The sequence below is a fragment of the Copidosoma floridanum genome, unplaced genomic scaffold, assembly GCF_036245765.1.
Source record: "Copidosoma floridanum isolate Cflo_tuat_1 unplaced genomic scaffold, Cflo_Japanese_pri ptg000004l, whole genome shotgun sequence".
Taxonomy (NCBI): domain Eukaryota; kingdom Metazoa; phylum Arthropoda; class Insecta; order Hymenoptera; family Encyrtidae; genus Copidosoma; species Copidosoma floridanum.
In genome coordinates, this window is record NW_028321881.1 from 21,299,580 (window position 1) to 21,315,259 (window position 15,680).

The following is a 15,680-nucleotide window of genomic DNA, read 5'->3' on the forward strand; positions in this document are numbered from 1 at the left end:
TTCTTTTTTTGAATAGTTGTTTTAGTGCTGATATTACTTGCTTGTACTACTGTGCACGGTTATAAAATCACAACCAACTACTGCGCCCCCATTACCACCCGGGTATCTTCCGTAAGTTTTTTATGCTGAAACCCAGACCCATTTACTGAGCATGACTACAAAGTTTTGTAGGTTAGATTCGTTTAGAGTCTTTCTGTTAAACAATTATGATTGTCATGATGTAACGTATGATTCTGGATTGAACTATATTAATGTCTGAACGTGTCTAAGCACACGAATTTTACAGTCTATTTTTCTTATTTTTTATTACTGCCGAGCGCACTGTAATTTGTGACTGTGCAGTAATTAGATCATTTACCCTTATGTACTTCTGTGTTGGCTGTAAGCACGAAATTGCGGGCGTAAGTACAGTGGTTTCGGTGGTGTTACTGAATTGACGGATAAGCTGTGTACGCACTGTCACAACTTCTGGACTCTCCTGCGGTAGCCGCAGGATGGCGCCGTACAAGGATCGCTGAGACCAGCACTGCCGTTTCAGCAGTGTTGTACTGCCTATACGGCTGTACAAATTTTTCAGTCTAGTTTTACTGTGTCTCTGGCATACTTGTATCTGCTGTTTAGAAGCCTTACTTGCACTTATGATTTTTAATATTCCAACTACACCCTTAGCTATTGCACCCGTTGCACTTAAGTCACCAAATAACGGTAACGTCGATAAAGCACCGCCAATTCGAGTAGGGAGAGGTTAATTACGCGGTATTTTAACATTTTTCTTGCAATCTGCTTTCTTAACAGCACTACGTGCCCGCTTCAAAGCTTAAGTAATAACCTAGTGGGCATCTGTAATTTTGGTATTTATTTTCCGTGATGCTACCTTAATAACTGTACTTAAGTCAGTACACGGTTTTTTCTTACTTTTCACACCCGTACCTAATTTACTTTTGAGCTTCATGGTACTCGCAATAGCCAGAGCAGCTACTTTGTCCCCAATACTTGAATCTCTGGATCTAACTCTTTGCCAAGCTTTCTTGGCTTGTACTCTATCTGCTGAGTTTCTAGCCTCGATGTTTTCTCGATTTAGAAAATAGGCTATATCTTTTTCCTTGCACGCTGAGTCTAGTGGATGTATTCCCTTATCACCTCTAGCCAGACTTTTAACAAGTTTTGTACTAGGACCGCAGTACTAGTAGTCTGGTGTGTATAGTTCTATAGATCAAGTATTTACAACCCCATTTAAAAGACCTCGTCTTCTTGTGCGACAAATGATTATCACTCTTCGGTATACTTTCAGGTAGTAAGTAAGCTCTCTAGCTTGTCAAGCGACAGAATGAGCTCTGCTGCAGGATGTGACTCTATTTGTAGCTCTTCTTTCTCCCTTATTCCTTCTTATTTGGCTTCTTCATTTAGATGAACAAGCACATCGACTATCTAGAATCTACATCATCTTGAGTGATATAGACCCATTGTAGTGTATCTCTGCTGTCTAAGAGTAATCGACGTTTGTCATTTTGTGGACTCCGAGCTATTTTTTGCTATTACTCTGTACGAACTATAAGTAGCCTGAAGTGGATGTTGTTTTGCTGATACATTACTGAAGACCTCCTGAAGAGATAGTTCCAGTAGTCTGCGAAGCCGATTTTGGTCTTCGCCATAACTATTTTGACACCCTTCACCTTCTTAATCAGCTTCTCGTTTTGCATACGGATGCAATGCATTTTACTTCATAGTCGAATAAACTCCGTCATGATATTACCACAGCATTCATCCTTTATCAGTCCAGTGACTTTCTTATTTATCAAGAGTAGATCAAATTGATTATTTGCTAGATGATCCGATGTACCAATCTTCCGATGTCTTCTTATATAATATCGGAGACATTCTAACCGCAAATCTTATGCATCGAACTGTTAGTATCGATATACCATAACTTGCATTTGTTGATTAGGACTTAGCTGAACTCGGGATTGTTGATGGCAAAGGTAGCCATAAGGGTAAAAAAAAATTCCATTTTTGGAATATTTCTTTACATATGAATAGTGGAAGTCGTATATGAGGGTCTTCGATGTGTCGAGTATACTCAAACCAAAATATATATTGGTTTTCTGACACTTATTTCGATACGTGCAAACTGAATAGCCACTAGATTTTCTTCAAATATGGAGCAACCGTGAAAGTTTCGATGGGCAATGAATGTTTCTGTACGGTAGCATCCCTCCCACTGGTTTAAGAGCTTGACATCCACTAGTTTTCGTCCATTTTCAATGGTCTTACCATGCACGGCTTTCATCATAAGTTTGAAGAAGAGCTTTTCTGGCTGCGTCATTGCCCATCCATAAAGTTGCTTGCATCAAAGTACAGTGAGGTATTTGTCTTTTTTCTTGAGAATATGATCTTCATCCATGTATCTATTATTGGCTTTGTAGGCCTGGGTGAATTAACCGGTGAGGAGTTAGATGCCCTGAAATACGGAGTCTTCTCCGGAGAAAGACCACACAGTAGTGAGTGAACCCGATGCACCGTTGGTTCAAAGATTGTTAGCTTAACTGGCAAAGTGTTTCACTGGAAATACTCCCATTGTGCCCATAGTATTATAGATATGGTATCAGTTAGAGGATTGGTAAATGGATGCTGCAATACCTACAAAGAGGTAGAGTGGGTAGCCTCGGTGACTAGGCCAATAGGCTGTCGCGGTAACCCAATAAAAAAAAGAAGGAGGACGTAAGTCAGAACAAATCTATAAATAAAAATTTACATCACTGTCTTTTTCGTGCTCGGTAAATGAAAAGTACTTCTCCTTTTTTTTTACCAGGATACCGCGACAGCTTTTCGAGCCTAGTCACCAGAGCCACCCACTCACCACTTATGTGTGGGGTTATATTGCCGTACCCATTTTAAAACTCTTAATTGATATCATACGTAGTCATGCCATGGGCACAGTGTAACTATCTCTGGTAAAACATCTTGCCAGTTAAGTTGACACTCTCTGCACTAATGGGGAATCAAGACAACTCGCCACTGTGTAGCCTTTGCCCGGAGAAGACTTCGTATTTCAGGACGTCCACTTCTCACCGGTGAAACTAGTGTCCTCTGCCAAAACATCGGATCCAAGCTAATTAGTATCCCCGAAGAAGCCCCATGTTTCAGGAACCATTCCTTGCCGGTAAGATCGGCGATCTATAGCTATAGTGGCCCTACATATAGCACTTACACTGTTTAGTATTCACCCAGGTCCAAAGATTTGCGGAGCTAGGAAAAAATCTGGAATTACTCTGAACAAAAATTCCATGGAAAAACTTGCCCCAAAACAATCGGGGTTGCATAGGAACTTTTTCCGGTAAAATAATTTTTGAAAAAATCTGCAGTCATCGAGAATCGATCCCATTACCCCTATAACGGCGTTTTTCATAGGTATTGTACATAACAACTTACGAACATAATACCTTATCGTGAATATATGTTAGACAATGAGGAAAAATGAAGGAATTAAAGGAAAGGGATTTAATTTGTTTCATTCTCGACCACTAGCTGAATTTATCAGTATGGCGTGGTAGTGATTTTAACCATAGACGTACACGACTAATACTTGCTCTTTACGCTCTTACTTATCATGCATCTGCTAGATTAATACAGTGTATTGGGAGGAGGTATTAGAGAAGGAATGCTTTAAGCAATATGAAAATGGCATCTGACTTGATCATTGACTTGACAAATGTATAACAAAATAATCTTGTTACCCCTTTTATTTTATGTTCCAAAAACTGTAAATATTTTAAAAATTTATTCATCTTATAGGGTAACTATTAACTACACTTTCACGTACAATACATTTTGCACGCTTGTATTTAATACCTTATCGTGCATTTTTATCATAGAATAAGGAAAAAAGTAGGAATTGAAGGAAAGGGATTGAACTCCTTTCGTTTTCGATCATTAGTTGAACTCATCAGGACGGCCTGATAATTATCTTAGTTTTAGAGGAACACAACTGATACTTGCTTCTTACGCGCTTACTTATCATGCGTTCACAAGATTGATACAGAGTGTTGGGAGGAGATATAAGAAAAAAAATGTTTTGAGAGTGGAAACTTAATATAAAAGGGTTTACAAAATAATTTTAATGTATATTTCATCAATAACTTTGATACATTCTTCAAAGTCTTCATTTGTAGCCAACTCTTTGATGATGAAGTGAGTCGTAGTCTGTCAGGTAGTGAAATATCACCAGAACTAATCTTAAATTTAAGCAGTTGATGTTGCAACTTTCGTGAGCAGCATGTCTGAATTTTCTCAGAGACTATTTTTGTGACAAATAGAAGCGCTGAACTTATTTGAGCTAAACAATTTTTGCGATGTATCATTTGGTATCAAGCAACCCCGATGAAGCTGCAGGGTCCAGTCCGAGTCTCTCTCTTAAAACTCTTTCTTTTAATGCATAATGGGTTGGTTCGTATCTAAATCAAACCACTCACTGTTCTGCCCATTAGTATTATCAGCACAGTTTTTAACACTATCACTACTTCATTCACTAGACTGCTGCTCTGGAAGGTGCCTTTGTAATTCTCCGCCAATTTATCTCACTATACTGCTCAACTTGTCTTGTACGCAGAGCAAAGAAGCCAGATAGATTCGCAGGTTTGCACCTTCCCTCTGGATAAGGATGTCAAGACGTACTTTTCTAACGCTTTAAACGCTTGATTGATCAACTACAACCATCTCCGTAAATTATCAGTATCCACGTCAGCAATCTGCCTGAGAGATTTTTGTAGCTTATGTACTTAAAGTACTAAACGTTTATGATATCTACAGATAAAACGGAATATTAGAAGGAAGTTGGAAAAGACGATAGTGGTAGTAGGGGGAACCTTGACCCATCCACTAAACTTTCTCAATATAAGTTCTATGGAAAATCTCCTTACCATATGATGATCACTGAGATCCAGAAGGGATCAATCACAAATTAACGTATCTATATTTATAGCTTTGACTCATACTTTATGACTTGAAATGATGATCGTTACTGCTTATAGTCCTACTCTCGTGGATCTTTTTATACATACTGAGCCTTTCTGCGTTTTATTTCGACTTTTTATGCTCACTAATTATCCCTACTCCTTAAACGATATAAGGGGCGTGATATAAGCAGATAGAAAGCTCAGTTGTCAACCAGCTAGTCAAGAGATCAGACCTTTTTGGTTATGGACTATGTCGTTGATATTCAGGGCTTTCAAAGATCCTCTAAAATTTTTATTTCTCAAGAGCTTGTTATTTTACCTTGAAAAGAAAATGTTCAACCAATAGTTTTTTATTTTAATGCTCTATGTAAATGGTCGAATGGCAAACGTATGGTCAATAGTTAGCTTAAAAAGATGGCTAAACTAATTTTTTTCATTCAATATTTCTTGAAGAATGCCAAAATTATTAACATTAGGGGTTTGGAATAAAAGAACTGTCTGAAAGAAATACTATCTCAACAGTAAGCACTATAATAAACATCATTTATGAAACCCAATATTAACATTCCTCTTTGTGTTTCAGTCACATTTGTAATGCTAAAGATTTAAGATGCTCTGCTATCAGCAAAATTAACACAAAGTATGAAGCATGCTTTGCACATCAATTATAGGGGAACCCCGTTTGTGCTTCTAAAACTGCTTATGCACTCAGGGACTGGCTGCTCACCTCCAGAGATATAGTAAATACAATAAGTGATTATATAATTGACTCGAATAATGATTTGTAGAAGTTTATAATGAAATGAATACGCCATCTAGCAGTCAGTAGGCAAACTAGAATAATTTTGTTTGGCTGCGCTTATTTTAGAGAAGTAAGATTTGACGGTTTGACCTCACAAATAAAAGCGTTTGGTTGGGGCTCTTATCAAGCGTGTCACAAAATTAACATGAGGAATATAAAAATGTTTTTAAACCTACTTACGACTATAAATAGTAGCAAAGTCATGTTAAAGTTATTTGTAAATTGCCTATCAGTTAACTTCTAGACAACTATAAGGCATCCTTTAATCATTTTCAAGATGAAGTGAAATAATTCTACAGCAATTTTTAATTTATCTTTAAGATAATTTATTTAACACTCACTGTCGATGACATCTAAACATATTAGTAAAGGTACATACCTACACTCCGATAGCATAGTCGGTAGCGTACCTGACTATTACCCTGGAGATCAAGGTTTAAGTCCGAGTGAGGACAAGCGTATATTGATATTATTTCAATGAACTAAAAACAATTTCAAAATGCTTGCTCTTTTAAACCTATAGAAAAGTTAATTTTTAAAACACAATTTGAAACGCGTGTTCATTTAATTGTGCAACCATCTTCCAAACATATCTGTATTAGTACAGCTACCTTCTAACTCACCGGTAGTACAGTTGGTAGCGTATCTGATGTCACTCTGGAGACCGAGGTTAAAATTCAATTGAGGACAAAAAAATAGCATTTTAAAATTTATTCTTATATTTATTTCAATGGATTGGAACAATTTTAAAATCCAAAGGAATTAATTTTAAAAATACATTTCCAAATTAGTGCTTATTTAAATAGGTTGGATGTAATATATATAAGTGCTGGGTTCAGGAAGTGATTGGGCTGGGTCCGTCGCATACACTTATACAGGTATTTCCTTTGAGGGGGATACCGAAGGTTTGGTGAAGAGAAGATATAGCAGAAGGGTTGTCATGCTGAACTGACGTAGGACTTTTTTTGAGAATCATTTTACACACATCTGTTTCATATTTTTAACAGCGAATTAGTACCTTTTTCTCTACAAAAAAAAAAAATTAAAAAAAAATTAAAAAAAATAAATAAATAAAAATATGCAACATCAAACTATCATCTTAAAATAGTCATTATTGATTTTAAAACACCACTAATCTATTATGTTTCAATTCGTTTGATTTTATGATTCGTTGTTACACTTACATGATATATTCGTCGTAAGCTCAAATTTTTTTGGAAAATTATTTCTATAAGATTACTAATGCGACTTGATAAAAAATTTCTTCCGGAAAATGTGCTTGAATTATCAAATAATTTCATTGAAAGTAGCGTAATTCTAGCTCGTATCGCGAATTTCGCGTACAGACGCTACTTCATCCCTGGGAGTAATAAATCTACTGATTTTAAAAATTGATAAACAAGATCCATTAATCACTTTGTTTCGGATACGTATGAGGGTGCACTCAAATTTTTTAGATGTTAGATTATCAACACACATTTCATAATTTACAATTTGCACAACACTTTTTCCAACAAAAACAGCTATATAAATGATAACATCTTGTTTATACTCTGACAAAAAAATCAGCATTGCTGCAGCAACAATAACCATGATTAAAGCAAATTGATCCAATTCGCATAGATTCTTATTCAATGATGTAATTACTCACTTTCAAGTTCTTGTTTCATCCTATGAAATACAATTTCCTTTTGGCACAATGACTAAATTGACATGGCTAACTAATTTTTTTGTACGCACATTAAAATTGACAGAAATTAGGGTTGTTATTGAAACCCCCGTTCGCCAAATAGCTAAAAATAATGCTATCAGATGACTTGTACGTCAACTCAACTTTCACAGAACTCTCTTTAAAATTTATTGTGGGTGGTAACGGATACATAATCTTGAATGCGCAAGTTTTTCAGGGGAGCCCTTACGTTTAACAAAAATAATCAAAATCATATGACGGTAATTTTTTATGACAGTAATATTTATTAGTATATCCTGTACAACTGATAAAGCACATATGTAGATATACGTACGAGTAATATTACCAAAAATGTTTTGCTTGCGAATGTATGTAATAATAATTACTATAAACTAAGGAATGACTCTGAACTATTGGTGCCGAGTGTCAGCTTAACTAGCAAGGTGTTACACCGGAGATACTCAGTCAAAAACTAATAGTTATAATTACACCTATAAATTATAGCTATATTATAGCTATAAATACCAATAAAACAGCTATAAATAAAGCTATAAATTATAGCTGTAAATTTTTCTCAAATTTATCAACATAAAAATTGGTTTAAAATCGGATTTTTTAGAGGTTAATCATAATACTCATGCTATCATACGTATGATAACATCAAAACTGGAGGCCTGAAAGATTTTTGAACAATTATTAAAAAACTTAAAGTATTAAATTATTTAAGATTTTTGTTTTATTCTACTTATTCAAATATACTTCAAGCCTCCAGGTTTGATGTTATCATACGGATGACAGCATGAGTTATCTGGTTAACTTCAAAAGAATTCGATTTTAAGCCAATTTTAAAGTAATTAAATTTAAGCAAAATTTACAGCTGTAATTTAAAGCTAAATTTATAGCTGTTCTATAGATAATTATACCTATAATACAGCTATCATTTGTAGGTATAATTATAGCTATAAATTTTTGATTGAGTAGTTACACTTTGCCCATGGTATGATTAGGTATGATATTAATTGAGAGTTTGAAAATGGATGTATCAATACACCTTCACACATAGATAGTGAGTGGATAGCCCCAGTGACTAAGCCAACAGGTTGTCGTGGTAATCCGTAGAAAAAAAAAGAAAGAAAAAGAATACATCGATTTGCCTTCTAAATTGGTAGATGTAAGGACGCTTCCAGTCACTGTTATCATTTGGTTGATGTTGTTAAGATTGATTAATTTGAAATATAGATGTAAGATCGATTTTTAATACGATATGCATTATCCCATCCCACTCTATGGTTTACCAAGATGAGGAAAAAATGAGGAAGGAGTGATGGTATCTTAGCGCTCACGGTATGAGCGTTTGCTCGTGACCTCCATCGCTGGGAAATCTCTCTCCCTGTCTGTGTACTTACTAAATATGCTTTATCACAGCAGATGTAACGGTTTTTACTCCGTTGTAGAGATGAGTGAATCCTTCCTCGTGCGATGGTCTCTCATCCTTTTATTACTGAAATGAGAGGGATAAGCATGAACGGAGAATCGTACTTTCATGTTCGAGACCAAAATTCGATTCTACGACGTTCTAAATATTTTTTTACCAGAAGCCTTTTAAATAATTCAAATCGTTTTTGATCTAATTTTAAATATATACAGATTTATTACAGTTGTGTATACAACGAATATTATTACAAAGCAAGTATTATCGAATTCCAATCTTTTGATATTTTCGAGCTTATAGCAGAGCCACGACAGAGAGACCTAAGGGGGGACATAAAAGCTCAATCGCCTTATATCTATCATCCGTCAAGACTACTTTGCCCTGCCGATTATCGAGTGCTCGACGCTTTGCTTTGCTTCTTGAGCCGCGTGTTCCGCTATAATCACGTGATGTCAAATAAAATGTATGAGTAATTCTAAGTGTAAGTTAACTCAACAGTTTTTTAGATAATGGTAACAAAAAAAAAAGTTAAAATAAAAAATACTTTGCAAAAAAAAATCATGTTTCTGATCCAGCTATTGTCAAGACTTTTTAGGTCATTGCTTATATTTTTTCAATAATTTTAAGCCTACTGTTGTAACGATAAAAAATACTCCAGTGGCTTAAACCCCTAGCGCTTTTACTAATTGTAGGATCAACAGTTTTATACCATAAAATTCGTTGGAAAAATTTTTTTTGTTTCTAAAAATGAACATACAAAATGATGATGCTAATTTCTTAAAATTACTATGGTGCAAAAAAATTAAAAAGCCGCTTTTTTCTTACATATAACATATAACATTAAACGTAAAATTTTTTGAATGGAACAAGAGTCTGTACCGTTAACTTATCCTAATTTTTTTGTTTGAAATACAAGCAATAGCCTTTCACAATCTCATTGTTGTTGTAACTTAAGCACAAAATTACTATTTATTATTTGAAAACCAAATTTCTATCAATGGAGTTTTAATAGACAGGATAAAAAAAAATTGCGTCATTAATAAATGTTATTAATTAATGTCAAACCTGCGGTAGATTTTTAATAAGAAATAATTATTATCTGGAAATGTCACTCGTTTATTAAGAATATAAAGATACATTATTTTCCTACTTTGAGCGATTTTTTAAATATTTGGACGGTTAGTGCACCCTCAGTAGGAAAAATAGGGTTCGCACCTGGTGCGCATCCAACCAGAGCAAGCACAAGGAGTCCCTCTGGCCCTACTTTGCAGGCCCCTTGGACCTACTTCTTGCCTTGGTGACATGTGCCACCAGGTATGAAAACTACCATTACGGCTCGATGTTACATTTAGTCAAACATGAGTTTTGTTAGCTGTCAGAGTTACACCATGGAATTATACAGACTTATCGTGAAAATTAATATTACTTTCCACAGTATACACATCCATTTGATTGTGTCTCACTTGATAATTAACCTTAAGTTTGATTAAATGTAAAAAGGGTAAAAATTCACTGTATCATCGAGAATTTCTACCTTACCTAAATAGCCAGCTTTTTTAATACGAACTTCGTAAAACGTTAGATTAAAAAACAGCTTTTTCTCTTTATATATTTGCTGTAAGCCATCTTCAAAACGTTCTCTGTAGTTCCGTCACTTATACCTGGCTGATAATTTTTTGAACGATTCCAACAACTTAGAATTGGTACACATAGCAAAGCGTTTAAAAATAATTTTTTATGTCTAGTGGAAAAAAAAAAATGCAATGTACATGCAAAGTTCTATAAATGTGCTGGAAAAGTTTATGTTCCTTTAGTCTCCTTTATCGTAGAGATCAGTTGTTTGACATGTTCAGGGAGGCCCTATGTGAAGGAAGGAGAGAAATGTCTTAATAAAAGACAGATTTGCTATATCAAAATATGTGTGTATTTAATTACAATAGATTTAAAAATAACTGAAGCATTGGAGAGCTTACTACAAAATCTTAAAGTATAAGAAAAGTATTTAACGATTGTATGTGATACCTAATCCTTATGAACAGAATGATGAATAAGTTTTCTATATTTAGTGAAATACATACACATGAAATGAATTTGATTGGTTTTTGGTAAGGTTATCTATTTTTAAAAACTGTTTTAAAGTAATACCTGTCGAAAAAGTAATTGAACAAATTTTATATGAAAAAATATTCTATATTTTAAAAAAATGTAGAAAGTAAAATATACAAAAAATTAGTTGCTAGCATTGATAACATAGATAATGAAATGAACTGTAGCCTTGTATGACTGTCACCAACATTTTTGTGGAGACTTTGATTTCATACATCATTGTAATAATTTAAACAACTTACAAAAATTCAAATGACTCGAATAGGCTGCAGCATCAATCTCTTGTGGTTTACACTAATAGATTGGTTCAAGAGTACTATTTACTTATTTACTGTAATGTCAAATGGGTCTTCCCAGACAAGGAGCTGTACTTCTAAATAGTTTTTAGTATTTCACGATTCATTTGGAAGCCCACTGGAAAACAAGCCAATCAAAGGCACTGCATTTGATGCTTTAAAGTTGTGTATCCATGCATCCGATGGTGATTGTTTTCACTAAAGTGTTAACTGAAAACTGTAGCAGTTCTTGCTAGAAATAATACTCCAATAGCTAACATTCATGTTTCTCGTAACTGATTGTGATTTTCAAACCTACACATTACACATGATTATTTGATAACACACTTAAAAGTATAGAGTCTAGCTGTGTTACTATTTCCATACCAGCATTATCAACCAATGGGGATCAAGAGAAGTAATTTATTATTAGGCTAGGGTCCATAAGTTTATGATAGCCTTGGATCAGTGTACATAGCTGTTGAACAGCGTTTACAAGAACTAATTTGTCTTGTAATATATTTCGTATGAGACATATGCAACTTGAAATACAAAAGATAATAGTTAATAAAAATAATAGTGATAAAAATAAAAATAAGTACAATGAAAACTAAGTCTAAGGCTAACTAAGGCTGAGGAAGTTAAAACAATCAGTTTAAACGTATATTTCGTGCCTTGATGACTTTGAGGAGCCGATCCTTATTCCAAGTATTTAATGGTACGCGTAGCTAAGTGGATAGACGGTTCCACTCCGTAGCTGTCTCAACGGTGAACGAGTGCCTAAAGACGTCAATGGCAGCTCGCACTACTTGCAGTTCTAGAGCATCAGAGCAAATGTGGAACAAAAACATTAAAAAGCCTTAACTTTAACTTAAAAAGCTCAGGAAGATACAATAGAGAGCCAGTCTTCAACACACCCTCGAACTGGCACAGCATAATTTAAAGCCTTCTACTAAAGAAAGAGATAAGGTCATATTTTTTTTAGACTGGAGTGATGTGGTCGGATTTGCGCAGCCTGTCAATAAAACGCAAGACTGCGTTCATATACCTACAGGTTTTGGTTTCTATCTCAGCAGAAATCCCGTACAGTAGAGACACACAGTATTCCATATATGAAAACACTAGTGAACAAACCAGTAACAGTCTGGTATCACTAGGCAGCCTGTGACAAAAACGTCTAAGCCGAGCTAGTGCAGAGAAACAATTTCTGGCGATTAAGGTACTATGTGCCCTCCAAGTGAAAGAGCTGTCTAGTGTGACATCAAGCAATTGAACAATTTGACTTGGTTCGATATTAATACCATTGAATGAGATGCCGAGCAGAATGCCACATATTTGCAGCCTATTAATTAGAAGAGAGAGTTATAAAACTATCCTTATCTTCTTTGTTTTTCTTAGAGTTGGAAACTTCCACTTATAAGCTATATGATGGCTTGCTTGCTCTAGTATAATATGCGTATGAGCATTACCCTTGCAAGTATCGGTAATACCACGTTCCTAATCGTGTGATTTTTACATAACTTAGTTCGTGATTTAGTATTACATGATAAATCAAGTGAAATTTTTTTCCCAGGCATATAAGTAGAGGTAGGTACCAACTTAGAATCTAATGAGTCATCTATTCCTAGTAGAGGTTAGAACCAACTTTTATCACTAAGGCCCCGTTTATAGTGAGCGCAGCAACCGAAAGCAGTCGACAGCAAAAGTCGGCAAAAGTTAAGGAAAAGTAGGCAATCAGCGTGACTAAATGTTGCTTACGTTTCCAGAATTTTAGTTCGTGTTGCTAGCTGTTTCTGTCTTGTATACAGGTATACAGAGTGGTATCAACAAGGGATAGCATTTGCTAGGAACATGAACTAAAAGTTAAAAAACTTTAACAAAAGAAGTAACACTGATTGCCTACCTTCTCCTAACCTTTGCCGACTGCTTTTGGCTGCTGCGCTCACAACAAACGGGGCCTAACATCTAACTAAATTTGAAAAGTCTATCTGTATGATATATGAAAAGCTTTAAAAGCGAAATATATGCAAAATTATGGGCCTACATATCATGTATATACTATGAAAAGTGCTGTGTGATTTTTACGATATGTCTGTACATGATGGCATCGGGTAACCCTAACACCAAAAAAATCTATGTTGGTTTGAATTTTTTAATACGCGAGTGGGCGATAAAACTTGAACAAGGAGTCATTGACAAGGATATTATATTTTTATGACTATGTTTATACTGTTCAAAAAATTTTATTTCAAATTCAGCACTTTTTTTTCATTGACAAAATGAAGCTGATTTCTCAAAGGGTGTAGTAAACTACACTTTGACTCCTACTACCCCGAAAAGTCTGCTAGATTAAATTTAACCCCAAGAGAGTTAGTAAAAAAGCCGTACACTTATTATGCAATTAATTAAATGATAAATCTTTAAGATCTGTTTGTCATTCTCTTCTTCGGTTTAGTAAACATTTATATGAAGTGAAACGTTTTTTAACTTTTCATTCCTTGCAGTGGTACGTACTTCTGTATGTCAACAGATAAAAGAATTAAAAGCTTTTTATTGTACAAGTCTTACTACTTAAGAATACTGAGGAAAAAAAAATTAAATTTACTATTATTGTAAATTAACTTAAATTTTTTCAGAATAAAGAATTAAAGAGCTGTGAGGCAAAAAATTTTGGGAACGGAAATGTCGTTACTTATGATTCCCTACGTGTATCGTTGATAAACTTTACAAAGTTTAACAGTGCTGCAAAAAAAACTAAAGTACGTAGTATGGCTTTAAATATTTATAAAATTTATAAGATTTTACTAACTCATGTATTTTTAAGAGCTTCACGGTTCGAGAAATGTTTATGCGACAGCTGCTGCAGCTTAAAGGTATATCTGTGGACAAAGCCATGGCAATTACAAACGTGTATCCGACGCCGAAGACCTTGACTCACGCGTTTAAAAATGAAGACGACAATTTATTAGCAAATATTCCGCTTGGTACATCAAAATCTAGAATTGGACCAGTCATCAGTAGAAACTTGAGTCAGTTTTATTCAAGGCCTAGTTTTAATTGGCAATACAAGTAAATGTTGTTTCTACATAAATCACATATATATCTTTCTTACAGAAGTAGATTGATAAAGTAAAATGCAGGTTTGTTCGTAGAAGTACTTGTAAATAATGTTCAAATAATAAAAAGAAATCAGATTTCATAGAACTTTATACAACTAGTTTTAATACACTGGACAATAAAATAGTTCGAATTCCTTAATATTTTACTTAAACAGTTCTTTCGTATATTTACTTCCTTCACACATGTTTACATAAAAAGTGATTTGTTTATTGATGTGATAATCGTCGTCTTTATTAGCTTATAAATATAGAAAAATTATTAGTCAACGTCCCAAAATATCCTAAAACTCTGTCATACAGTATCTAGAAATTTGTATATATCCTCCTATATTATATACATCGTTAAATGTTTAGGGCATTCCACATAACCCCCGCTGCCCCTCAAAAGACCTCTTGCCGTCCCCCTACTGTCCCTCTAATAATTAAGGTAAGATTTGTCTGATTTCTACGTTATTTTAACACTGTTTTTGGAACTACAAAAAGAATTTTAATTCCTACGAAAAAAATTACACCAAATTTTTTCAATGAAGTGTATGCAATATAGTTGTAATAAAAACATTACATACGCCATGTAACAGAGCATACGTACGGTAAAATTATACATTGGCTTATATGTGACTAAAAATTAAAAAAAATAATACATTTACATGTACACAACTCATTACTCATATTTGAAGAAAATATCAAAAATGTAATAAAAAATTATCAAACACCCCTCACAGCTTGGTTTGAATTAAATAAAGTAGATGATTTTGCAAAATCACTAAAAGATGTTAACATTCCAGAACATTACATTTTTGACAATAAACTTAAAATTTGGAAAAAAAGGAAAATTACACTGGAAAATATTGCTATAGGTAGATTAAACATAGTATCTCCAAAAGATCATGAACGCTTTTTTTTTAAACTTATTTTAAATAAATTACATGGGGCTACATCGTTTTAAGACGTTAAAAAACATAATGGAATAACAAATAAAAATTTCAGGGATACTGCAATTGCAATTGGTTAAATAAAACATGATTCTGAAATCGACAATATTTTTAAAGAAGCCATAACAATTATGTTTTCATACCAGTTAGGACGATTTTTTGCTTGGTTTTTGATTTCAGAAAACATTCAAGGAGATAAAATATGGAATGAAGGTAAAAAATATTTTACGGAAGACTTCGATAATGATAATAATAATTGTGCTCTTCTACATATTAAATTTTGGTATCGGAAGGTAAATCATGTGAGTCTTTTAGTTTACCGACACCAACCATTAGCAACTATATAAATAATTGCAATATTGAGGAAATATC

General features: G+C 34.1%; 1 protein-coding gene across 2 annotated transcripts in view; it reads left to right on the top strand.

Annotated features, from left to right (window-relative positions):
• mus81 (mus81 structure-specific endonuclease subunit) overlaps positions 1-14,459 on the top strand; it is a 42,204-nt gene extending 27,745 nt beyond the window's left edge. For both annotated transcript variants that reach the window (XM_089597346.1, XM_089597352.1), the window contains 2 exons: positions 13,894-14,016; positions 14,082-14,459. In XM_089597346.1, the coding sequence (XP_089453472.1) occupies positions 13,894-14,016; positions 14,082-14,330 (372 nt within the window). In that variant the 3' untranslated portion in view covers positions 14,331-14,459. The remainder of the gene's footprint in view (positions 1-13,893; positions 14,017-14,081) is intronic.
• Positions 14,460-15,680: the final 1,221 nt, after the last annotated feature.